Here is a 27,951-nt window from a genome sequence, read left to right on the forward strand (position 1 = left end):
AAAATTAGGAATGAACTTCCAGCATGTTTCAGAAGGGGAAGCTGCACATAACGATCCATAGCTCTGGAAATGGGGACACTTATTAGATAGGTTCATTCCGTGTCTTTTGCGTGCAATAATAGAAGTGCGTTTAGTTGTTTTCTTTCAGATGGCCAAAATACCAAGAACAATTGGCATGATACAGCCCTGCTGACTTGACTTGTACGGGATACATGCCTGTAGCAGTCTAGCTGTGAATATGCTGATTACATTAATTTGACACATATCCTGTAGGAATACGGAACAACATCTCTCACCTGCAATTTAATTATTATTTCTGGCTGACGAAATTATTTAAATAGGACAGAAATTGCAGTAACTAAACACATCCGACAGAGATAAAAGGAAAACCGCAAGAGCTGAAATCTGCAATAAAACAGAAAATACTGTTTAATTCTGGTCACCATGCCACAATATACAGAAGCATTGGACAGAGTACAGAGCAAAGCAATCTGAGTGATCAAATGAACAGGGATGAGCATTGAGAAAAGATAAGCTAAAGCTTTACAGTCTGGGATGATGATGGTTATGGGGCACCTCATTGAGGTATATGAAATATTAAATGGTATAGAAACGTTGAACCCAGAACATTAGTTCAAATTGAACAAGGAATGACTTGTAGAACTTAAACATACTGGTCTAGGTCTAGATGCTGACAGATCTACTATGTATTTCCAGTGTTCTTTTGTTTTACACTCAGTTACTATCAATTCTTCCTGCTGTGCATGCTATTTATCTCATGGAGGTGGTAAAATGTATTAGTTACCCAACAGTTATGAGAACTAATTGGACTAGACGAAACCCCTTGGAGAGATGCTGCAATTTTTTGTAAAACTGTTATTAAAAAAATCTCATCATCTTAAATACCGCTGTTAATTATGTCACAAAGCAACACTGAATACAATCAGTTCAAGACAAAACCTCTTCTACCAAAGATAAAAGAAAAACTTACATTTAGGTAGCACTTTACCACATATCCAATATATCTCAAAGTGCATTATATACAGAAAGTTGCTTTGAAGTTCAGTGACTATTAAGCAGGTAAAGGCTAAAACTGGTATGTAGATGAGACTAAATATTCAAAATCCAAGAATTTGTACGTTAGAGGCAGGCCAGAAATGAAAAGTTCACTTTTCCAACTGGAGGCTAGGCCATCCATTGTTGAACATACAAGGCCAGGAATTATTAGTCAATAGGTAATAATGTCATGTTGTTTTAACAACCGCATTACCTTTCAGAACAGTCTGTAGTTGCCTATATAGATGATTAATTGACTACAAGCACATAGGAATCTGAATTCAACAAGTGTTGTCTCCCAAATACCACAGAAATTATGGTGTGCACTGAAAGACATTACTTTACCACCCTGTCCGGATCAGACCTCGCTCAGCAGTTGCAGGACAGCAACTCATAGCAATGGCAGCACACAATCTAAAAGGGTGGGCTTCGATTTACGAGCAGGCCCATTCAAATGCGCAAATTGCTGAGGCACTCTCAATTACAATTTTTTTTTTTTTTTAGAATTTTGTCCACGAGTAATGTGACAGGAGAGACATCAACTATTTATCGATCAAGGATTTTGTACCAAATTCAAAGCTAATCTGAGCTGAGATTATTTTATTTTTCTCGCACTTCCTCCTCTATGTTGAGGTTCATTTCCATAGGTGTTGCAATTCCATTGCTTCCATAATGTTTACATGTATGAACCGGGACAGTGAGTGTTGGCAGACTATTCAAACATGTGGGGACATAACAATCAGGTTTAATCCAGGGATGCAGAGGTCTACTGTAACATAGCTTACTTCACAGATCAGGGATCAGCACAGACCCAGGATTGAATTTGGAACATTCTCAGTCTGTAGGGCTGAGCTACTCGCTGGTGAAATATCTTAACCATCAGGGAAGCTCAGATTATTTTTACGTAAATTCAGCATTTGAAGAAGTGAACACCGCAATATAAAATGAATACTGCAAACCTCAGTTTCCCAGTGGATAGAGCCTCACATTTTAACATTTGAGGTAGGTTTTGAAAGGGTTTTTAAGGAGGACAGGGAGGCGGAGATGCGAAGGGGCATTTCAGAGTTTGGGCCTAAGTACCTGAAGCCACAGCTGCCGATGGTGGGGTGAAGGGAGAGAGGATGAGCAAGAGACTGAAGTCAGAGGAATAGAAAGTTCAGGAGGGGCTGTAACTCTGAAGGTTATTGAGCGAGTGACAATATAGCCTTTGCTGTATCCAGTGCGCTGAGTTACTTTATATCATGTGGAGTGAATCGAATTGGCTGAAGACTGGCTTCTGTGATGGTGGGGACCTCAGGAGGAGGCCGATATGGATCATCCACTCGGCACTTCTGGCTGAAAATGATTGCAAACGCTTTGGCCTTGTCTTTTGCACTCACCTGCTGGGCTCCACCATCATTGAGGATGGGGATATTCATGGAGCCTCCTCCTCCCATTAGTTGTTTAATGGTCCACCACCATTCACGACTGCAGAGCTTTGATCTGATCCGTTGATTGTGGGATCGCTTAGCCCTGTCTATAGCATGCTGCTTCCACTTTTTAGCATGCATGTAGTCCTATGTTGCAGCTTCCCCAGGTTGGCACTTCATTTTTAGATACGCCTGGTGCTGCTCCTGGCATGCTCTTCTACACTCCTTATTGAACCAGGGTTGGTCCCCTGGCTTAATGGTAATGGTAGAGTGAGGGATATGCCACGCCATGAGGTTACAGATTAGGGTGGAATACAATCTTGCTGCTGGTGATGGCCCACAGCGCCTCATGGGTGCCGTTTTGAGCTGCTAGATCTGTTCTGAATTTATCACATTGAGCACGGTGGTAGTGCCACACAACACAAAAGAGGGTGTCCTCAGCGTGAAGACGGGACGTCGTCTCCACAATGACCGTGCAGTGGTCACCGCTACCAATACTGTCATGGACAGATGCATCTGCGGCAGGTAGATTGGTGAGGACGAGGTCAAGTAGGTTTTCCCCTCGTATTGGTTCTCTCACCACCTGTCGCAGGCCCAGACTAGCAGCTATATCCTTCAGGACTCGGCCAGTTCAGTCAGTAGTGGTGCTATCAAGCCACGCCTGGTGATGGACATTGAAGTACCCCACCCAGAGTACATTCTGCACCCTTGCTACTCTGTGCTTCTTCCAAGTGGTGTTCAATATGGTGGAGTACTGATTCATCAGCTGAGGGAGGGCGGTAGGTGGTAATCAGCAGGTTGACCTGAAGCCATGAGACTTCATCGGGTCCGGAGTCAATGTTGAGAACTCCCAGGGCCACTCAATCCTGACTGTATACACCACTCTGCCACCACCCCGGTGGGTCTGTCCTGCCACTGGGACAGGACATACCCAGGAGTGGTGATGTAGGAGTTTGAAACATTGGCTGAAAGGTATGATTCTGTGAGTATGACTATGTCAGGCTGTTGCTTGACTAGTCTGTGGGGCAGCTCTCCCTATTTTGGCACAAGACCTCAGATGTTGGTGAGGAGGACTTTGCAGGGTTGACTGGGCTGGGTGTGCTGTTGCCGGGTCCGTAGCTGGTGCCGAGTGGTCCGTCCGGTTTTATTCTTATTGTGTTTCGTAGCGGTTTGTTACAACTGAGTGGCTTGCTAGGCCATTTCAAAGGGCAGTTAAGAGTCAACTACATTGTTGTGGGTCTGGAGTCACATATAGGCAGATTTCCTTCCCTAAAGGACATTAGTGAACCAGATGGATTTTTACGACAATCCGATAGTTTCATGGTTACCATTACTGATACTAGCTTTTTAATTCCAGATTTATTTAATTAACTGAATTTAAATTCCCCAGTTGCCGTGGTTTATCATTAGTCCAGGCCTCTGGATCACTGGCCCAGTGTTCAGTGCCATTCACAACTCCTCAGATAATGAAGCAGTCCATGCCCGCATGCAACAAGACCTGAACGATGTTCAGGCTTGGGCTGATAAGTGGCAGGTAACATTCGCGCCACAGATGTGCCAGGCAATGACTATCTCCAACACGCGAGAGTCTAACCACCACCCCTTGACATTCAATGGCATCACCATTGCCAAATCCCTCACCATCAACATCCTGGGGGTCACCATTGACCAGAAACTTAACTGGGCTAGCCACATAAGTACTGTGGCAACAAGAGCAGGTCAGAGGCTGGGTATTCTGCGGTGAATGTCTCACCTCCTGACTCCCCAAAGCCTTTCCACCATCTACAAGGCACAAGGAGTGTGATGGAATACTCTTCACTTGCCTGGATGAGTGCAGCTCCAACAACACTCAAGAAGCTCGACACCATCCAGGACAAAGCAGTCTGCCTGACTGACATCCTATCTACCACCTTAAACATTCACTCCCTCCACCACCGGCGTACTGTGGCTGCAGTGTGTACCATCTACAAGATGCACTGCAACAACTCACCAAGGCTTCTTCGGCAGCACCTCCCAAACCAGTGACCTCTTCCACCTAGAAGGACAAGGGCAGCAGGCGCATGGGAACACCACCCCCTCCAAGTCACACACCATCGTGACTTAGAAGTATATCGCCGTTCCTTCATGGTCGTTGGGTCAAAATCCTGGAACTCCCTCCCTAACAGCACTGTGGGAGCACCTTCACCACAGACTAGCGGTTCAAGAAGGCAGCTCATCACCACCTTTTCAAGGGCAATTAGGGATGGGCAATAAATGCTGGCCTTGCCAGCGATGCCCACATCCCATAAATGAATAAAAAAGTGAGGCCACAAGGATGCGAATTTTCAATTTGAGGCACTGAAGGTGCTAGTGAGTGACCATCGTTATGAACCCTGCTGACCCTCAATGTCTACGCTCATGCATGAAGAACATCACTTAGGCGAGATGCCAGAGAGCTGATGGTTCCTGTTGCACTATGATGACCCGGTAGACTAATAGCCAGCTGACACTCTATCTAGGTTCAAACATCTAGAATGGGCACTTTGGCAGGTGCTAAAGGGCTGCCGATTCTCATGGAACTATATACCAGCCAAAATAAAAATAACCATCATGTATAAGTAACCTGATTTTAGCTTTTAATCTGACCACAAGCTTTCTAAAATACAGCTGCATGCTCCAGGGCTGTTCATCAGTCAGGAAAAGGGACACATTGGACTAATTATTTAAGTTATACATACATGGTGCAATAATATACACAGTCCTGTAGGGGGTGCTGCTGCCACAGAAAAAAAAAAAATCAGGGTTTGAATTTACCAGATTACAAAAACAATCGAGGGCACTCCAAAAGTGCTCACCTCTGAATGCTATTTTTAACAAATGTCTTTCACACGATTAGCTTACACCAACAATGGTATTTTGTTCATGTAATTCAGATGCTTACTCTTGCAACGCCCAGTTATATAAAAATATATCACACCATTCTGCAACACACAACATATTTTAATTAGAAATCCACCATTTTAATTGCTTAATCCCTGTGGGAGCAGTCTGATTTACCCAGTTCAGTTTATTTGATCCATTGAACTAGAGTATCCGACTAATGATTTCCCCCTCTTCTCCTAAAGACACCTATTCATGCTGAGGTACCATACCACAGGTCCCAGTTACCATCCAGTACTTTGTCCCAGTGGCCACTCTTCACCTGAAAGCCTAGACAGTGGGTGTTGGCAGGCTATTAAAATACAGTCAGGGATGGGGGCGGAAGAAAATCCGTTGAGCCCCACCCTGTCCTCCCCAAATTCCCACAGAGGAAATGCAAGTATATGACCAGGATTGGGCTCGGCTCGGCTCAGTTGAAAACCTGCCGGCACTTACTGCTAGAGATCTCAAATTATTAAAGACCACTTGAGTGAAGTGCATCACCTGTGGAACGATATCCTAGTAAGGAATCAATGATTTCAGGAAAGGGGAGGAAATTGACATTAAAAACCAAACCTCTCCATCTTCTACTCTTGTAGGGTATTATCTACACATTATATCACTGCAGTTTTAGTTAAGAAATACTGCTCCTTTCATTATCCAAATCTTATACCTTACAAGTCTCCCAATCTATCGGAGTCCTTGACCTTGTCTGGAGCAGTGAAGTCAGGAGGTTCACCTGCAATAGTAGGGGCCACCACAAATGAGCTGTAATCCTCCCACATGACTTGTAAGGTATAAACTCTGCAAACAACTATCTGTAAAGCATCCCACAAGACAAAAGCCACTCTTATGATGACGTGTGACAACACAGTTTCTATCTCTTCTTTCCCCATCCCACAAAATGTGAAAGATAGTCACCGGGGACCTCAGCACATAGTGCCACCACCAAGAATGGAAAAAAGACAGGTCTGGCTGGCAGATTTAAGCAGCCAAAAAACTGGGACCTTGATTAACCCACAGCCTGCATGACAAAGATCCACGATTATACAAGTAGGGCAAGGGTCTGCTGGACACCCCAGAAGCTAGTAGCTTTACGGTGCAAGCAACAATGCTTTCTGACGTCAGTGAGATGGTTTCTTTTGCTGCACTTTTCTGTTTTTACGAGGTTTCTGTTCCACTTTTGGCTTCACATATTTGTTCTTATCCTGGAACATATCCTCCTCAGAGATTGGTTCAATTATTGCCCCCAACTTTGTCACAATTTTTGGCATAGTCAATTTCTGCGTTGCTCTCTCCGTATTCCAAGTATTCCCAATGGGGGCACAGATGCTCTTCTCAAACTGATTCCGATGGGAAAATGGGAAAGGTAGTTCATTTACCTGCATCAAAACAAGGAATTCAATGCTTAGTGTCCAAACATACAATTCAGAATTCACACACTAGTGGCAAGGTGATCGAGTCAGTTTCTGTTAAGTAAATAATTGATAGACAAAGGATTTAACCGAATAGAATTTAGCATGGAAATATTGCACGCATTTCTATTAAGATAATAACTGTCTTAGCTCCCGACAGCTCAGATGGTAGTCTAACTGCCCAGTATAGAATGGAGCCGTAGAGATCAGAAATGTCCCAGGTTTAACCTCCATTAAAGGCTAAGTTAGTAGATCCCACCCAGAGTGGTGGTAGGAGTGCTACACTTGAACTCTGCATCCATAGACTAGGGAAAATGTTTAAAAATCCAGCATTCCCACTCCTCCAGTAACCGGTGCTGGAAAGAGTGCATATGTCGACGTCAGGAACTGCATGATGCCCTCCGAACTTGAATAGCCTGCCTACATTCACTGGCTAGGCTAACACATGAAGAATGTTCATTCGGGTGAGGTACCAGAGGACGGACTGTAATGGGAATCACTGGCCGCAGTTATTCAGGGATCATTCACTATTATTTCAGAGCAGTAAGAGTGCACTGCGAAGGGCAGGGGAGGACAGAGATATAAATGCTCAATGCATTTAGTTTAAAAGAATGCTGTAAAAATCTGGATTTTCCTTGTCCAATTTCCATCATTTATTTACTATCCCCAAGTGGGAGTGAGGAATCAGTGACAACACTCTTGTGAAGGTGACAGCTACGTCCAGCATAGTAATCACAATAATCCTGCACCCCCTCACCACAAGCTCCATTTCAAAGTATGGAGATGGCGCACAGAACTAACACGGACTTTGTGAACACCACAGTAGCAACTGAAGTGAAAGAAATAAGTCACGAGGGTTCTCTCAAGCTTAATTTGCTGCATTTTATTGGAAAATGAAATGTCTTTTTGGCAATACAATACTGAATGTGACTGTAAACAAAATTTAAAAAATTTTAGGCAAGAATGGATTCCTAAAGAGAACCTACAGTTAAATCTATTCAAAGTCAGAGCTATAGAATTTGACAGCATATTCAGTGCATTACATCTGTGCTGGTTCACTAAGAGCTATTCACTTAGCCCTAAACTCCTGTTCTTTTCCCCATATCTTTGTATTTTTTCCTTTTTCAATTATTTATTTGCTTCCCTTTAAAACATTTTTTTTTTTTTTTTTTTTTTTTTTATAAAAGATTCTGCTTCTACTACTGTTTTGATAGGGCAGTCCATGCCCATATTTATTTATGTTTCGCAAAGAATATATTGGCAAATGGAATGTTTTTCTAGTTTTGGAATATAGTGTCCATAAAAATAAGTTCCAGGTCAGGTCTATAGCATGGGTTAGATCCAGAGTAAAGTTTCCTCTAGTTTGCTCTAGCAACTTGCTTCAACACAAAACAGCACCATCTGGTATAACAGTGTGGTGGTACATTTTGGAGGCAATTATCATTTTGGCTTTTCTGAATGAATGTAGAATCATCGAATAGAATCATAAAATGGTTACAGCACGGAAGGTGACCATTTGGCCTGTTGAGCCCATGCCGAATCTCAGCTAGTCCCACTCCCCTGCCCTTTCCCTGTAGATTTTCAAATTTTTTTCATTCAGATTCTTATCCAACTCCCCTTTGTGCTTTCCAGATCTTAACCGAACATAAGAAGCAGGAGTAGGCCATTCGGCCCTTCAAGCCTGCTCCGCCATTCAATGAGATCATGGCTGATCTTCTGCCTCAACTCCATTCACCGGCCCTATCGCCATATCCCTTGATGCCCTTACTAGTCAGAAATCTATCGACTTCTGTTTTGAACATACCCAATGACTGAGCCTCCACAGCCCTCTGGGGTAGAGAATTCCAAAGATTCACCACCCTCTGAAGAAATTTCTTCTCATCTCAGTCCTGAATGGCCTACCCTTTATCTCCTGAGGCTGTGGCCCCTGGTTTGAGACTCCCCAGCCAAGGGAAACATTCTCCCAGCATCCACTTTATCAAGCCCTGTAATAATTTTGTATGCTTCAATGAGGTCCCCTCTCATTCTTCTGAATTCAAGAGAATACAGGCCTAGTTTACTCAATCTCTTCTCATACGACAGTCCCGCCATCCCAGGAATCAATCTCGTGAACCTTTGTTGCACTCCCTCTATGGCAAGTATATCCTTCCTTAGGTAAGGAGACCAAAATTGTACACAGTACTCCAGGTGTGGTCTCACCAAGGCCCTATATAATTGGAGCAAGACTTCTTTACTCCTGTACTCAAATCCTCTTGTAATGAAGGCCAGCATGCCATTTGCCTTCCTAATGGCTTGCTGCACCTGCACATTCACTTTCAGTGACTCATGTACAAGGACACCTAGGTCCCTTTGAGCATCTGCATTCCCCAATCTTTCACCATTTAAGAAATACTCTGCCTTTCTGTTTTTTCTGCCAAAGTGGATAACTTCACATTTATCCACATTATATTCCATCTGCCATGTTCTCACCCACTCACTGAGCCTGTTGAGATCCCCTTGAAGCCTCTTCACATCCTCTTCACAACTGCCACCTAGCTTTGTATCAGCAGCAAATTTGGAACGGTTATATTTAGTCCCCTCATCCAAATCATTAATGTAGATTGTGAATAGCTGGGGCCCAAGCCCCGGTCCTTGCGGTACCCCACTAGTCACAGCCTGCCATCCTGAAAAAGATCCGTTTATCCCTACTCTTTGTTTTCTGTCTGTTAACCAATTCTCAATCCATGCTAGTATATTACCCCCAATTCCATGTGCTCTAATTTTGTTCACCAACCTCTTGTGTGGGAACTTATCGAAGGCCTTCTGAAAATCCAAATACATCACATCTACCGGTTCCCCTTTGTCTACTCCACTAGTTACATCCTCAAAGAACTCCAATAGTTTTGTTAAACAGGATTTCCCTTTCATAAATCCAAGTTGACTCTGCCCAATCTTACTATTAGTTTCTAAGTGCCCAGTTATTGCATCCTTTATAATAGATTCCAGCATTTTCCCAACTACTGATGTGAGGCTAACAGGTCTTTAGTTCCCAGTTTTCTCTCTCCCTCCTTTCTAAATAGCAGGGTTACATTTGCTATCCTCCAATCTGCAAGAACCATTCCAGAATCTATAGAACTTTGGAAGATGACAACCAACGCGTCCACTATCCCAATGGCCACCTCTTTCAAAACCCTAGGATGTAGGTCATCCGGTCCTTGGGATTTATCGACTTTTAGTCCCATTAATTTTGCATTAAAAATGTTTTTCTTACGTCACCTTTGGTTCTTTTGCCAATCACCTTACATCTGTGTCCTCTGGTTCTTGACCCCTCTGCCACTGGGAACAGTTTCTCTCTTTCTACTCTGTCCAGACCCCTCATGATTTTGAACACCTCTCTCAAATCTCCTCTCAATCTTCTCTGCTCCAAGGAGAACCACCACAGCTTCTCCAGTCTATCAACGTAACTGAAGTCCCTCATTCCTGGAATCATTCTCTTAAATCTTTTCTGCACCTTCAGCAAGGCCTTCCCATCCTTCCTAAAGTGTGGTGCCCAGAATTGGACACAGTACTCCAGTTGGGGCCGAACCAGTGTTTCATACAGGTTCATCATAATTTCCACACTTTTGTACTCTATACCAATTTGTGTTGAATTATGGGAAATTTGAGCTGTGGCGCTGCTCTCCCCAGGAACTGGCTTAAACTGGCCCAACTCAATACACATATGGTCCTTAATGCAGGCAGAGAGAAGAGTTTCATTCCATCAAGTCTGGCCTGGATTCACGTCCAAGTTTGAGGAAAAATGGCAGCGTGCTGATCTGCTGTATCACCAAATACCCCTCAGAGAATTCTTATTCATGCACTCATCTGGTATTCACTCCCATGAAATGGACTATAAATTTATCAAGTTTGGAGCTCGACAGTGTGCTAGCTCCCTCACTTGATGTGCTGCAACTCCAATGTCTCGTTTCTCACTGATTATAACATTAGGCAAATTCTGGTCCTTCCTGGGCGGAGGTGGGGCAGCTTTAATGCGGAACCTAGAGGGAAACAGTAACAAGAGTACAATTAAGGCAAGACAAGATGATATTTTTCCCAGACACTTGTAAACAAACTCTAAAATAATAAGTTTGACTACACCACATTCTCTTTCAATTTTAGGTTTGTGCAAGTAAAGAAATATCAGACAAGGATTTACTACAGGATTGAACTTTGTGGTTAAACGACCTGTCTCAACTTCACAGCTGCCCCTGAACGGGAAAGGAGATGGAACGGAAGCATTACACCGCCTTTCCAAAAACTAGCGGCATTTGCTGCTAAGAATTCCTCATCTGCAACCTGTTACTCTGCTCTTTTGCTGCATTTATATTGCTGATCTGCTGCAAGATGAGGTTACATAGAAATGACAACACAGAAACAGGCTGTTTGGCCCAATCACTTCATGTTGGTGTTTATCCTCTACATGAGCAGTGTCCTGTTCCCATATCCCTTTATCCCTCAACAACCTATCTAACCTATTTTTACAGGTGGACAGAGTCTCTGCTTCAATCATTAACTCCAGTAGTGCATTCCAATATGTCTCAGTCCACATAAAAAAAAAAGTTTTTACTGCCCTCTTTCCTAAATCTTTCATAATTAAGTCCCCTCATTCTAGATCCTTCAAACACTGAAAGCAGTCAGTTTCAATCTACCCTGTTCAATCCCTTCATAATTTTAAACACCTCAGTCCAATCACCCTGTAAGCGACTCTGTTCTAATGAAAACAGCCTCAATGTTTTGACTTTCGTGTATTTGTTTTCCTTCATACCAGGCAGCATACTAGTGAATCTGTGCTGTACCCTCTTGATTGCCTCAACATCCTTCCTATAGTGTATCATGCAAAACTGCACGCACTGTGGTCTTATTAGTTTTATATAGAATGACCTTGCATCTCAACTTTTATATTCTATACCTCTTGCCATAAAACCCAATATTCCCTTAACTTTTCATGGCCTTATCCACTTGAGGTGTTGCTTTTAAATGTCTTGTGCATCAGAACCCTCAAAATCTCTGCTCTTCCATGTTCAAAGTAAAATTTTAATTCTTTTTAAAAAAAACAAAAATGGACCCGCTCACATTTACTGACATTAAATTCCTTTGCCATTTTTTTGCCCATTCCACCATCTTATCAATATCCCCTGGCAGCTTCCTTTAGTCCTCAGAATAATTTACTATAACTTCCGTTTTAGCATCATCTGCAATTATGGACAACGTTTCTTTAAGCTTGCTATCCAAATCATTGATGTACATAGTGAACAAAAGTGGTCCCAGAACACTATGGGAGACTGCTACCCACTTATAACCACTGAGAAACTGGCTTTACCTCCTATTCTGTTTCCTCCCTTCTAACCAGTTTTTAATCCAATTTGCTACCCTTTCCTTAATTCCGTAATTCCTAATCTTCTCCAATGGTCTAGTGTAGTACCTTGTCAATGGCTGTCTGAAAGCCCATATATACCACATCCACTGCATTCCCCCATCCAAAATATCGATCAGCTGTGTCAGGTTTGTAAAGCACGATCTTCTTCTCGGAGATCCATGTTGGCTGCTTCTAATTATTTTCTCTTCATCTAGGTGTTTAGTAATTTCATCTTTCATTAAAGATGCCAAAATTTTCCTTACCACAGATGTTAAATTAACTGGCCTGTAATTACCCAGGTTAACTGTGAAATATAATCTAAAAGTAGTTTTCAAAATTTTCTGTGCCTAGGACCTGCAAATATTGACACACTCCTGGCAATCCCCATGATAACTTCCGATAGGCAGTGCCAGCTACTCAAGGAAATAATACTATAATTGGAGAAAATATTTTAATTGGTATACTGCAACAGGAATAATGAGAGAGTCAATAAATATAGAGAAAATATAGAATACAGTTTTACTGAGATAGTAGATTTTCCTGTCGGTTAAGCTCGATAAAATAGTAGGTGAGAAGAACCAATCAGAAATATCACAGTGATCTCCACCCATTTAAAACCCCAGGTAACTTTCCTGTTGGGTTTTCAAGAGTGTTGGAAGTGCCCATCAGTTTTCCAACTGCAGTATTTAAATAAGCATCTTCTGCAGCATCATTTAAACATCAATGTAACAAGTGGTGGGGAGCTCAGGCACCTTGCTAGAATAGAATGTGCACAGATCATATTTGCAGTTTCTAAACTTTCTGTACCTGTCTGAATATGTAAAATAGCAAAACATTTTATGATAATAACTAGTCACAGTATCTGTGAAATTGCTGCACAATTATAAAATTAGAAAATGAAACTTATATGGCTTCTGTAAAACCATCTGCCACCTGTAGAGGGAATTCTACAATAGCAGTTCTATATGAAAACAAGAAAAAAGGACCATTTGCCCCATAAACCTGCTCTTCATGCCTGTCACCCCACACCGATGATCTCTGTATACTATTCCTAACTCCCATATGAATCAAACAGATCCCGTATTGCCAACTCTCGTGATTCCATCGCGAGAGACGCAATTTCAGAGTGAAATAAAGCTTCACTCACGATGGAATGCCTAAATCTCGATTTCCGGTGAAAAAAAATACGCCCATTTGTGCATGCGTGGAAAATACGCGATTTGCTGTTTGGCGGGGAATGGCCTCCCCTTGGCCTGTTAGAAATGGCAGCGGCCTCCAAGTGAGTGAGTGGCTAGGGGAAGGCAGGGGGGGTCAACTGTCCGTGGCAGCAAAACAGAGGTGCAGTGGTGGGAGCGAGCACCATTTTTAAATTAGCGTTGAGCAGCCCAGGCCCAAACTGGAGCCTGAGTCTGGGGTACCTGGGCCTATCAAGCCACCTTTGCAGAAGGGGAGGGGGAATTGGCGGCCCAAAGATTATCCCTTGGCTCCACACCACAATACGAGAGGGGAGTCTCGGACTCTGGGATGGGGAGTCTTGGACAGTTTCATTCTAACGGTGCAGCTCCATCCAGGGCTCCAATAAAACCCAACCCCAGGCCTTCAAACTCAGCCCAGCCCGCGCACATTGACCGGGGAAAGCAAAACCGCCGCCGTTTTATTAAAAACATGGGGGAGAATCGGCGGCGCTGCCACCGCTCCCGGGCTTAAGGCAAATGAATGTGTTGGAGATCCGGGCTCGGCTTCGGTTCGCTTCCCTCTCTCACTCCCCGTCTCCCGGTGTCAGGCTCTGCCTCTCCCCCAACCTCTCTCCAGCTCTCACTCAGCAGCAGGTTGCGTGGTCCATGTTGCGGAGGATGCGCGACTCACATGCGCTGGGAGCCGGAGTCCGTCTTTAATGCAGCAAAAATGGCAGAACTTACTCCCCTTCCCTCTCCACTTTCCCCTCTCCCCTTCCCCTGGCTCTCCACTCTCCTCTTCCACAATACAGGAATTAGTGGGGATTATGGAGTGGGGGGCGGTTAGCCAACGAAAGTGCTTGTGTCCGCTGCCGCGTCCCGGAGCCGTCCATTGAAGAGCATTTGAAGGAGTTAGGGGAGGTAGGGAATATGGTCAGCGACTGGTGTTTGTCTCATGATTTGAGACAGTGGAGTTGGCATTACTGCAGATGTATTAAACCTCTGTAGCGCTCAGTCCCTTTTCGCGACAGATATTGAACCAGTTCCATTTAAAAGATATCAACTGACTCAGAGTTAACATCTGTTCCAAATGGGGTGAACATTAAGCACTTCTTCATAGCGGGAAAAAACTGATGTCTATAGTCCTAATTTAACAGCAATGACCAGAGACCTATCCAATACCACACCATAGCCATTCTTCCAAGAGACCTACCTCCTTCTCTTCTTTGCACTTGGACACAGGCCTTGCCCTCCCCACTCACCCCACCCTGGCAAGGTTAAGTCGATGTCTTTTGGTTTGCCAGCGTCAATCTGCCTCTGCTTATCTTTGATGAAATCATCAATGACATCATCTGATGCAAAGGCCTCTTGGATGATCATGCGCTGGTCCTCTTGTCCTTCATTCTAACGTGAAAGAATAAGTTGAAAATTATCTCAAGACCAGAGGCTCACTGTAATTTCCAAATGCAGTGTATTTAAGTATATAACTATTTTCCTGCAATATTTCATACCTTTATTTGGAGTATATACTTAAGTGGAGCATTTACTCTAAGTGAAGGTATAAAGTAATGCATTATACAATATTATCTGAAATATATATCCTGTTCTTCTATATCAATGTTACTCAGTGATTTCTTATTGAGAGCCACAATCTCAAATGATTTCTTGCTCAAGGACCACTCTGCGGAATGCTGCAACACAATGTACAATTGCAAGACTATAGTGAGTTCCTGATTTCAGTTGTGCACTGTGAGCAGTTGCCACATGGAGGCAAGACACTTTCCCACAGGAAAAGGAAAAACTTTAGGATCAATAGTTCGACTCTATAGTTTTAGTGTTATTCGCGCCCCTTCACGGGCAGTAAGGAGGCTGGAATAGCCCTGCTCCCTAATCACATCCTCCCCCCCCCCTCCCCCGGTATCTTTTGTGGAAAAAACGAAAAAAAACATTGAATCCTAGCAATATTCCACAATCAGGCAGGTTATGATTGGGACCCAAAGGTGCACGAGCATCAAGTTTACCGAGGGGCACTGAGGGGGAAGGTGTGGCTGGTTGTGAATGGCCCCTGGGCCATAGCATGAGTACCATGTTCAACTTAATCAATGCATCCAATTTATGCTCAAACAGAACATTGTGATGGATTAAGGTAGAGGTACAGTCACCATAAGCCGTTACAAAACACTGACATGCCTATGATTTCAATCACAACTTCTCCACCAATTCCAATTAAAGATGATCGGAATTGGAATTCTTGGGACGAAGCAATTCAATTCAGACGGTTACAATTCTAGAATAACGTAATACTAAGGATCATTGTACTCCACATTTTAAAAAGGAATTATTACTTTTTGGTTAGGTCATTTCTTTCATTACTTAGTAACCCCAAAGTCACTTTTCTGCACTGCAGTGTTGTCACAGATTTTTAATGAAGTACGCTGGTGTGCAAGTGAAATGTTCCCAACGTGCCCATGTGAACTGTGCATATTTTTACGTGATTAATTAAGAGCCTCATCCAAGAATATCTTGTAGCACATTGGTACCAAATACCAGGCTGCACGGAGACTTCCAATTCTCATATGGAGAATACTCTCTGCTTTTTGAATTATTCCGGTCAGACAATGTTTGGTAATTATGACTCTTTAAATTTCATCCTCAGTTCCATAACTCTTTTTGGTGCAGGAAATTATACTCGTTTTTAAACAGGAAATTTTTATTGAACATAGCACCAGAATATTTTTCTACTTAATAACCCGATGTTGCAAAACAGGTTAGAAACCATGTAATTTTTTTGGGCCTTAAAAGTTGCTTCATGAAGATGACTCAAAATTAATCATCAGCACTGTGTTCCCTAGAAGCTTATATTTCCAAGAAATATGAGGATATTAGACATTAATTGAACTTGATCAGTTGAATATTTATGTAAATACATGCATGATGTATAAATAGAAAGAGAGATTCAGACATACACACATACAGCAGCAGAAATCCGGTTTACAATGTAACTATCTCTTCCAATCAAATTCAGATTGACAGGCAAGTGCAGATTTAACTTGCTTTTAATACATAGTCTATAAATGGTGTGAAAATGGGAAAACATAGACCTAATCCAAATTAATGGTCTATCACCTACAGCAAATAGACCTCACAATCCTTTCAGGTCAAGCAACGGTAAATATTTGATTCAATTTCATTCTGGTCTCAATATTAAGGGTGCTAAATGACAACCTATTTTCCTAATCCAAAGCAACCTTGGTGCATGTGGCTTGCATGGGAAAATAAGCCAAATATGAACTGTACACTATATTTCAACTAGCTTTTTCCCCCACTAGAAAGCTAATGGAATTAAGCAATAGGCTGAAAGCTAGAATAGAATAAAAGCGATGGAACTATTGCAAATTGCAGCTATTTCAAAACAAAAATCCATTGGGATACTACTTTTAATGCTGTTACAAAATACTTGATTTTCTCTATTAACAGCAGCTGTAGCTTACTAGAAACACAGGAATGTACATGACCTGGTAGACCTGTCTCAGTGTCTAGGAGATATCACATCCCACAGTATCTATCATACACCTTTGTAACATGTTTCTCCAAACACTGAAGGAGATCTGAATTTTCAGAATTGTATAGAAACTTTTAATATTTGTGTTTTCAGGATCATTTTTATGCATGAGGGAGACTGGTAAGGTAGAACACGAAGACCAAATAGAAAGTGTGCAGTGGCTTTAATGTTGTTAGCATTGACTCTAAAGTTGTTGGGGTGAGCTTAGAGCTATTGATTGCCCTGTTCCTGTAATACCAGTCAGATTACATGCCAAAAAAAGACAACTGACCAATGAGTTTCTGAAAAATGAAAAATAGCAACCACAGATCCTACTTATCTCAACCAATAATCAATTAGCCAATGTGAATTAAACGCCATAAAACCCAGCACTAATTCTCTTACCTCCTCTTCTATTGCTGTTGGAATCAAAGGCATTTCAATGGTTTTGGATGCAACCATCAACACATTCTTAGGATTGATGAGTTGGTTCTTTTTCACTTCAGTTTTAGGGTTTGATTTGTTTTCTGAATCTACTGCATCTCCACTGATCTGTGGTGTATCCAAGACTGAGGCCTCATTGAGGTCATGGCCTTCATCTTGAGCCAAAGTCTCAAATTCTTCCATTGTCCTTTTGCGCTCTAACTGTTCATCTAGTATTGGTTCTTCTTGCTCTTCTGATATCTGTACATCCTCCTTGCTTTTCTTAGTTCTCATTTTCTTATTCTCCTTTTTATTTTTTTTAGGTTTGCTTGATGTAGGCTCTGATTTATTCTTAATCAATTTCTGAAAAAGATGATTAAACTCATTCACGTCTTCAAGATGCCCCTCTTTCTCATCTTGGTCATTAGGGACAGTGCTTTCCTTTATGGAATCATTATTTTTCACATTTTCCTCACCCTTGGTCTCCTCCATATTAACAGATGATCCAGCCAGTTCACCCTCACGTTCTTTACGAATTCTCCGCCGGTCCTCAAACTCCTGCAGCAATGCCTCATCTTCTGACAGCTTCTCCCCATCATCTGATTCTTCATTCCCATCAACCTTTACAGGAGTGATGATCTCCATTTTTAGTGCTTCAAAACTCTTAGGATCAGTACTCAATTTTCCTAACATCCAAGGATTGGCTACCGTACTTGGCTGCATATCATTCACGAAATCTGGAACAACCGCATCCCTATCCACCTCAGCTTCAACCTCATCCTCACTCTCTGATGGAACCAACACTTTTGTTGTGAGCATTTTGTTCTTCTCCAGCTGCTTCTGGATTGCATTGCGAGCCTAAACAAAGATGACAATATTAATAGAATAAATTAAATAAAATCTTGTTCTGTAGATGCCTTGGATTACTCCAAATAGTGAACTGATGTATCTAAATTCCATTAAATAATCAATTTATTTGCCACCAAATTTAATTCAGAAACCAGGAATATTTACTTAACAGTATCACACACTGAAATATTAGTATGCTTTAGAAGAAAATGTCCAGCACATGGGTGAGAGGCAACCACTGCCTAGCTTAACAATTTTCACTCTTTCCATTTTCATAATGTTAATCCACGTCCTGTACTTCCAGCAGTATTCACATGGTGTGAAAATGTTATTATTCACATTTAAGGTCAACTTGATTTCACCATTGGGTGCATACACTGTTCCATTATCATGTGCCATACATCAGATAATGCTTCACTTCCAGTTTAGGAAATAGTCAAACGAACTAATGAAGTTACAGGGGATGGAAAGTCTATTGAAAAACAAATATATACAATGCTATTCATTTTTCAAAAAAGTCCAAATTTGTATTCAAATGGCAATTGGTGATGTAACCAATGAGGAGGAGCGCTATGCTTCCCAGAGCAGCTACACTGGTTGCAATGGAGGCCTGTGGCTTTGGGTATCCAGTTAGTAAGACTATTTTCCTGGGCTGAAATGGCTCCAGACTGGAGACAATAGGAGAGTACTGGAACAATTAATACTTCCGCTGGGCTTTCCTTCCCCTTTAAGTAACCTATATGTATCTAAGTATTTGAACCAGCATCTGGTACTTTCTGCAGGGTGCCACACAATAGGGTAATTTATAAGGTACAGTCCTGTGGGATTAGAGGGGAGATCCTGGGGTGGATAAAGAATTGGCTGCATTCTCGTAGTCAGAGGGCTGTTATTAGTGATAGTGGTTCTGTGTGGAGATTACTAGTGGAGTCCAGTGGGGATCGGTATTAGGGCTGTTGCTCTTTATTGGCTATGTTAATGATCTGGGTGAAGGTGTTGAGGGAATTAGCATTAAGTTCACAAATGACAGAAAAATTTGTGCTGGGGTTAGAACCCTGGATGGCAGGTGACATTTAATGACGATAAATGTATGGTTATCCACATGGGTAGGGCTAATGCCAGGCTTGTATATACCATGCTGGGCTCTCAATTAATGTCTGTTGAGCATGAGGGAGACATAGGTGTTATAGGGCATGAGTTTCCAAAGGTTTATGATCTGTGCCGTGAGGATACAGTATAGGAAAATAGAGTACTGGGATGTATTGCTAGGACAGTATAATATAAAATGATGTCCTTGTAGAAGACCTTGGTTAGTCCTCATCTAGAATACTGCAGACAGTTTTAGTCTGCTCATATAGTGGGAGATATACAAGCTCTGGAAAAGGTTTAGAGGAAGGTTACTAGAATGAGACCTATCTTAAAAACCTTTAGTTATCACGACAGGCTTAGAGACCTGGATCTTTATACTCGAAAAATGTAGACTTCGGGGAGATTTGATTGAGATATTTAAAATAATGAAGGGACTAGACTGCGTCCATGTGGACAGACTATTTGAATTAGATAGGTCAGGAAGAATCAGGGGACATGCATGCAAGAATCGCAAGGACAGAAATAGGTTAGATGTTATAAAGTTTTTCTTTTTGTAGAGGGTCATTGACCTCTGGAACAAGTTGCCAGCTTATGCAGGGAGTGTGAATTTGTTGCAAATGGGAGATGGACGGATTCCTGGCTGAGGCCAATATCGCTGTGTACAAAAGGTAGGGGAGTTGTTGGGTGATATGCCTCATGGTCACCGATGCCCTGGAACTCATTTTGATTGATAGGGGGGCGAGTGGGGGGGATTGGAGAGTGGGGAAGGAATTTTTCAGAATTCCCCCCTCACCACCCCTCCAAAGCCTAGGGTATTTTGTTTCTGAATTTTTACTTCTCTAAGGTTACATGGCTGCTGGAGGAATCATTGGGGATCATGATGCTTAACTGAAACATGACTATAATGGAACAAGTTCAATGGACTAGCTGGTTTCTTGCTGTCTGTCATTTTTGTATGTTTTGTATATTTCATAATGCAAGGTTATGATTAGGGAGGATCTTCTGCACCCACAAGTGAACTGATTCGAACCTTACAAAATAAATTGTGTATTCTATTATATTGGATAAGGCTCATACAAATACAACTCAAACCTGCAAAAACACCAGTCTTTAGGAAAGCTGAAGCAGCCTTTCAAATTAAATTGGACTGTTACAAAACCATGTAATACCTTAAATGGTAGCTTGCTACACTTAGTCAATAAATATTTATTGCAGCAGCAATATTTGAATATGGAGTAATTGGCTATAAGCTTGGAAAAGTCTGTAAATATAGTTACTGCTGACTAAACTGCTGTGTACGTCTAGCAATTTCTGCTGTTAGTTACAAGCCCACATTTTAGCAACAGTCACAACCCTGTTCTGAGGTCCTGTTTTTTGAAAATGCATTGATGGACAAGATTGTGCAAGGCAGCCATTAGCTGTCAATTCCAACAGAATACCTTACCTCAGTGTCATATTTTGCCATGATAACTTTAGATTTGGCCCATTTTCCACTGCTTTGGTGCCGAAGTGACATTCGTTCCTAACAAGGAGAAAAAAAAAAAGTTACTATACTCGGTCAACAACCATACTTAAATTGTCGGCAAACCACAGACTGAGCATTATGATTGCTGCCTATTTTCCATTATCTAGTTCAGGTGGAAATTCCCACTGATCTCAGATAAGATTCTGCAATTATTCAGCTCAGACACTCTAGTGCTGAGTTAAACCTTTGTAATAGTCAGGCCCTCCAAAGACTTCCACATGCAAAGTAATTTCTAACCTACAGTGGTGCAATAATGATGCAACAAATCTCCACCCTCAAAGCAACCCAGTCAGTTGGTTCTTCTACAAATTCTAATCTTCCTCATTTGTGTCAGCATCAGCATGTCATGGAATGTTACTGCAGACCTGTTTGAACCAGTTTTTAAAAAAATCTTGTTTTGTAAAAGACAGACATTGTTTCAGTAACAAAACAATGAAGTGCTGTCTTAGGCATTGCTGAATGAATGCTATGCCAGTGGCAAGCAGAAGCATGCATATGGGTCAACATGAACCATTACTGCTTGCCAATTATAGGTACACTACAGATATAGTCTCCTTGATCTTTTGTTTTCTTTCATAAAGCCATCAGCTAAAATGCACTAAAAAGTGTGGAAATGGTGAATTGGGGCTTTGATGTTCTGCTAAATAGTACAGAAATATAATGTTAATTGTCTGAAACACTGTCAGTACTATTATTTCAATGAAGCACCCGTAAAGTGCTGAATGTACACTGAACAGTAAGCAGTATAATTTTGTAGCTGATTAACCCTCAGATTGCTGTTATGTCCATGGAAATTGCTGTATCTTTGGGACAGCCATTCAGTTTATGGATATTCACCCATCACTACAAATATATCATGCAAGAAATTTTGAATCCTTGCACAGCTATGTGATTTTTGACATGCTTTGTTTCAGACTATCTACTCAAAATCTGGATTGTACTCTGTCCCTTGTCACTCTCTCTTCAATCCTCTCCCCCTACACACACGTCATTTTCTTTCTGTATCTCTCTCCTTTACTCCCCTTTTCCCCTGCCTCATTCTCTCTCTTACTTCTTTCCCTCATTTGCTCTCTCCACCTGTCTGTCGCAGTGAATGGCAGCAGCTCTTTGCTTCTTAAAATCAAGCAATGCCTCCATTCCAGGCAGGACCACCTGGCTTCTCTTCTGCTGCTGAATGGGTGGCATTGAAGGTTTGTGCTTGTGGCAACAACAGAGGTGCCTCTCACCATTTGCACCTTTGTCATGTTCCAATTGATTGATTAAAAACTGAATGTACAAGGCAAGCCCCCTTGCTGGATATGGTGGTTAAAATTAGATGAATGACAATGCTTCCAAAGACACACAAACAGATATCTTTTGACACATCAATTACAAAACCATTGTTAGTTAAGAAGTAAAATCAATTCATGCACCTTAGTTTGTAAATGATCCTTGCCCACGGTAAATAATTTTAACCGTCAAGTACATTTGGAATTTCATCCGAGAACGACGCTTGGTTGAACAACAAAATTCCCTTTGCCATCAACTATCATTAAAATAAGATGACTGGAACATCCCACAGTTTTCTGGCTTGATGAACTGAAAAGAAATGTCTAATGCAACAACTCTGGTTGACCAGGTCTGCATCTTGCTCATGGCTAATCCAATTATAATGAGGATGGATGTGGGTTGGCCATTTTTGGAAGAATGTCTCCTATTTTCTAAAAACAATGTGGGCCTAATTGTATGTCCTGTGTGACGTAAGAAAACTCACTAAGCACTTGGCTGAGTATAAAACAAGGCTTTAATCAACTGTTTCACAAGCACGGTGGCATAGTGGTTAGCACTGTTGCCTCACAGCGCCAGAGACCCGGGTTCGAATCCGGCCTCGGGTGATTGTCTGTGTGGAGTTTGCACATTCTCCCCGTGTTTGCGTGGGTTTTCTCCGGGTGCTCCGGTTTCCTCCCACAGTCCAAAGATGTGCGGGTTAGGTTGATTGGCTATGATAAATTGACCCTTAGTGTTAGGGGGATTAAATACATGGGGTTACAGGGATAGGGTGGGATATGTGTTGGTGTAGGGGTTACGGGGATTGGGTGGGATATGTGTCGGTGCAGGCTCGAAGGGCCGAAATGGCCTCTATCTGCACTGTGGGGTTTCTGTGATTCTGTGAACCATGAGATACTAGTTACATCACTAGTTCCTGGTTACAAAAACGTCCTGGGCAAGCTGGGCCCACGCCCGAGTATTTATACTCCTTGGACGGCGCCACCAGCTGGCCGCCCAGTGTTATTTCATGAGTCATTTCTTCATGAATGAGAAGATTCATGACACTGTGATTGGGAATTATGGCCTGTATTCATTTTTCTCCTATCCAAAAAAAACCCAGTTTAATCAAGGGCTCTCGTGAAGCTTCTCAACCAGGAAGTTGTACATGCTGATTGCAGGAGCCCACTCAACCAGTTTAGGATTTTAGCTTGACCCCTAAATTATGTTCTTATGTCACCTACAAAATTATACCTTCAGGACATTTCTGTTAAAAAAAAAGAGAATAAAAGACAAGCCCAGAAATGCAGCAAAGAAGTTTGCAGGTAAAACACAACTACCAATGCTCATAGTAACAGAGTGGAGAATCTGGAGAGCTCCAGAACACAAGCTAGAAAGAAAAACCTAATGTCAAGCTCATTGTTGATCATTCAAGTTCAATCACAATACATTGGCTATTATATAAAAACTCTTATTTATTAACCTTCTCTCCAAAGAATCAACCTAAAAGATTTGATGTGGGCTGAAGATGATGGCTTCGGTCTTCTCAATGTTTAACTGGAGAAAACTGTGGCTCATTGAAGACTGGATGTCGATCAAGTAGTCTGACAGCACAGAGCAGTGGAGGAGTCGAGATAGGCGGTGAAGAGGCAGGGCTGGGATTTGTAAGCGCACATGTGGACGCTGACCCCGTGTCATCGGATAATGTCACCATGGGACAGCATTTAGGTGAGGAAAAGGCCAAGGATGGATCATTGGGGAACTCCGGAGGTAACAGTGTGGGGGCGGGAAGAGAAGCTATTGCTGGAGATGCTCTGGCTGTGATTTGACAGGCAAGAATGGAACTAAGCATTGAGTTGGACAACACAGAGGGGCTTTGGGAGGAGGTTGGAATGGTTAACTATGTTAATGGCTGCAAAGAGGTCAAGAAGGGAAAATGCACTAAGGTCACAGTCACAAAGTGTGTCATTTGTGACTTTGATTAGGGCCATTTCAGTGCTGTGGCAGTGAAGCCTAAAAATGACACTGTACAATATTAAAATAAACAGATTAATGCCCTGTTAGTGTCAGAAGAATTGTTATGTTAAGCATTCGTAAAATCATATTGTACAGCATAGTGTCATGGCTAAATACTTTACTATATTCAACAAGGGACAAAGAAAGAGGCTCTATAAACTACAGTGCATAATTAAAACAATAATTAAAATTCTAGAACAGAAACAATCTTCAAGCTGTAACTAAATCGCACACTGCACTGTGTGCATGATGTTGCCAAGTTGAGAATAGACAGGAAGATTGATAGATTTGATCTCCCTTTAACCAATATGCCGCTCCCATATATATCAATTAAGAAAGGTTTTGGTTATTATTAAAAGAACTTTAAACGTGCATTATTGCTATTATTCATTGATGTTTGAATGTACTGAATGAATAGTGGCAATAATGCAAGCCTAAACTGTGCTGGACTGTATATTCTAGGAATTGGAATAATAAAAGGTTAAATTGGATGTGATTTTCCACCTTCATTCGTGTTTGCTCCATTTTATTCAGTTCTTCAAGAGCTGCCTCAGGATTAGTCTTCCTTAGTTCTTCAAACTGCTTCAAAATCTCCTTCTGCTTAAACTTCTTCATCACTTTGTGGAACCTGCAAATTTAAATATTCACCATGTTTTCAAAGCATTCAAAGGCATTCAAAGCACTACTTTATACACAAATTACAATCAATAAGCACTATACCAGGGCCATTATATGTTTAGGCCACGATTTTGTAAATAGATGCGGGTTGGGAGCGGGTCAGGTGGTTTCCGGCTTCCAGTCCCACCCCCAACTGCATCCAGCCCACAGACGTGATTTTACGCTGATTAACCTTGCTAAGCCCGCCCTGCGGGCTTGCCGGCCAATTAAGAGGAAGCCGGTCAGATGATGTCATTTAATGACGCATCATCTGTCGGTTTTCTTAAAGGGACCACGCATCATTTTTTTTTTACAGCATTGAAGTGCTGCAAACACTGAATCACTGTACAAAGGCGAGCTCTTGCACCCAGGCTCACCAGTGACTCCCTCCTCAGCTTAGAACAGATGGCAGCTGCAGGTGAGGTGACAGAAGCGATCTGTCATTGGTGAGAGAGGCTCTTCCAATGAGGTGGGACTAGACATCGATTTCAAAACTTCTTACCTAAAGAAAAGTGTAAATGCATTCAAAATGATTTTCCCAACATTTTCTTACCTCTGAAACTCACCACTTCTGCAGCGGTCATCAATGCAGAAACATTACAGCAGACTTAGAACATGCCATACTTACCTGGCGTGGTGTCCGGACTTCGGGTACCCTGAGGCAGAAGCGTCAAAATTGAAAAAGAGCCCGTTAACAACTATCAAGTATCTGTTAGCAGGCAGGTAAGTGGCTTTAATCCTCTTCCCGCCACTAGGTGTCGGTTTCATGCGCAAATCGGGGACCTGACACTTGGGAAAATTGTTTGGAGGCAGGTTCACGGCGTGATCAGAACCCACCGTCAATCAAAATGATTTTAACTCTTGACCCGCCTCCAAACCCGCCCTCTCAGTGCCGACAAAATTGCGGCCTTAATCTTTGCACATATGCCTGTATTTATGTGGTTCTGTACCTATATCTGGAGGATATTCAACTTTTTTTGCATGTATCCCCAGTTAATAATTTTAAGTAATTATTTTTCACCAAACTCTTCTACGCCACTAACATTTTTAAAGTGAATTATGTCAGATATAGATTTTTTTTTTTAACCTTTAGTTGGATGGCTTACTTGTACATATCAAATTTAGTAGCCTGCTTTGATCTACTCATATCATTACAGTAAGAACATAAGAATTAGGAGCAAGAGTAGGCCATACGGTCCTTTGAGCCTGCTTCACCATTTAATAAGATCATGGCTGATTTCGACCTCAACTCTACTTTCCCGCCCAATCCCCATATCCCTCGATTCCCCAAGAATCCAAAAATCTATCTCTCAGCCTTGAATATACTCAACGAATCAGCATCCACAGCCCTCTGGGGCAGAGAATTCCAAAAATTCACAACCCTCCGAGTGAAGAAATTCCTCCTCATCTCAGTCTTAAATGGCCGACCCTTATCCTGAGTTTTAGACTCTCCAGCCAGGGGAAGCAACCTCTCAGCATCTACCCTGTCAATCCCCCGCAGAATCTTATATGTTTCAATGAGATCACCTCTCATTCTTCTAAACTCCAGAGAGTTTACATAAGATTACATAGGATATACGGCACAGAAACAGGCCATTCGGCCCAACCAGTCTATGCTGGCATTTATGCTCCACTCGAGCCTCCTCCCGTCTTTCCTCATCTAACTTTAACAGCATAACCCTCTATTCCCTTCTCCCTCATATGGTTATCTAACCTCTCCTTAAATCTAGGCCCAATCCACTCAATCTCTCCTCATAGGACAATCCTCAAGGTAAAGGAATGAACAGAGGACCTGCTACTGGAACTCAGCCAAAGGGCCTCTTGCTCAAAATCCTCTCGTCAGTAACTCTTTCTATGAACAGCCCATGGTGGCTCATTTCCTGCTCCTGCTACTGTGAGGCAGGAAGAAAGAGAGGGCTGTGTTTAGCCTCCATCTGACAATTTGTCCTGAGGCCTAACACAAAGCAAGAATTCATGTCAAGACTTGCAAACTATCTTTTCTTGCTACAGTCTGTTGCCACACCAATGCACCGTACCATCATGATGCTGTACTTAAAATGCCAACAATAATCTCTGCATGCTACTTTCTGCACATCTTTACCAGGTGAAGATCGGAACAGATGATCATCATTTCTGAAATCTGCAATTACGTGAGTTTCATACAACCGATACGTTGGTTCTTGACACTGACCCTGACCCTTTTTTTGCCAATTTCCCCCCGCATCTCAGCATTGACTCTTGCTGGGATATGGCTCCAATGGTGCGAGGTGTCTTCAGGTATCTCGACCAAGCGACCATTCTTCAGTGGGAGTCTAGACAGTTGAGTCTTAGCAGATTATTGCAGCTAAACCTGATCTTGTTCTCATTTGACACTCATGTGTTGGTACATTCCAGCAGTGGTTGCTGGATAGTGATCAGGAGCGGGAAGGATATTCTCTTCCTTAACAAGGGATTCGGAGGACAATTGCAGTGCCACAACAGCTGCCAGCTGTGATCATAGGCCTCAGCGCAGACCAGGATCAAATCTAGTCTGTGGGCTCTATGATACAATGGGTCAAATTTTGCAGTAAAAATAATGGAGTGTTAACAATGCATTATTAACGTGCAAATCGGCCAGCAAGTTCAGGGGATTAATAGATATGCAAATTCAGGGGATTAAGAGATACACCGCGAGTTGCGAATCTCCAGAACTTGCTGGCCAATTTATACCGCTTCGCTGTTTGCTTCGCACAAAACAGTATCTCACCCTTAGCCTCCTATTATTTTTAAGAATGTGCTGGATTTGCACATTAATTACCCATTAAACTCGCCACAGAAAGTCAAGTCTGGTAATTAACAGCGCAAGTATCTTTTTAACAATGTGATCATTGTTAATGACTGCCCAGAAATTAAATTGAACAATGTAAACTGCAGTGTCTCATTCCTTCAGGGAATGAATTGTTTAGAGATTTTAAAAATGTCATTTTAATTGTTTTTCTTGTTTTCCTGTCTCTTTTTTTCTCTCTCTCTTAATCCAATCTTTCTTACCCTCTCTGTATTTCTCTTTCTGTACCTGTTTTGACTTTACTTCACCCTCCTTTCAGTCATTCCTGTTTCCATTCTCAATCCTTAAATCTTACTGATTAAGGAGATACACTGTTGGTCCCACCATTCACTGAGATCCCAGATGCACCGTTGCCCTTGCCACACCATTCCAGCAAGTTACAGGGCAAAAATGTTTATTGAGCTGAAGGGGGCAGAAAAAAAACCTACAAACAGATGCCCTGCTCCAGCAAGATCCAG

At 42.1% G+C, this 27,951-nt stretch overlaps 1 protein-coding gene across 4 annotated transcripts in view; it reads right to left on the minus strand.

Moving 5' to 3' along the window:
• Window positions 1-5,057: 5,057 nt before the first annotated feature.
• The window catches only part of LOC147125102 (U3 small nucleolar RNA-associated protein 14 homolog A), a 44,340-nt gene continuing 21,446 nt past the window's right edge, over window positions 5,058-27,951 (minus strand). For 3 of the 4 annotated variants that reach the window (XM_085997348.1, XM_085997342.1, XM_085997333.1), the window contains 6 exons: window positions 24,517-24,640; window positions 20,671-20,748; window positions 17,274-18,149; window positions 14,541-14,731; window positions 10,695-10,794; window positions 5,058-6,745 (listed from right to left, as the gene is read on the minus strand). In XM_085997348.1, the coding sequence (XP_085853474.1) occupies window positions 6,488-6,745; window positions 10,695-10,794; window positions 14,541-14,731; window positions 17,274-18,149; window positions 20,671-20,748; window positions 24,517-24,640 (1,627 nt within the window). In that variant the 3' untranslated portion in view covers window positions 5,058-6,487. The remainder of the gene's footprint in view (window positions 6,746-10,694; window positions 10,795-14,540; window positions 14,732-17,273; window positions 18,150-20,670; window positions 20,749-24,516; window positions 24,641-27,951) is intronic. The other variant, XM_085997356.1, reaches the window with a different exon arrangement.

Source organism: Somniosus microcephalus, chromosome 1 (genome assembly GCF_052327205.1).
Source record: "Somniosus microcephalus isolate GS21.2 chromosome 1, FLI_Smic_1.0, whole genome shotgun sequence".
In the NCBI taxonomy this organism is placed as follows: domain Eukaryota; kingdom Metazoa; phylum Chordata; class Chondrichthyes; order Squaliformes; family Somniosidae; genus Somniosus; species Somniosus microcephalus.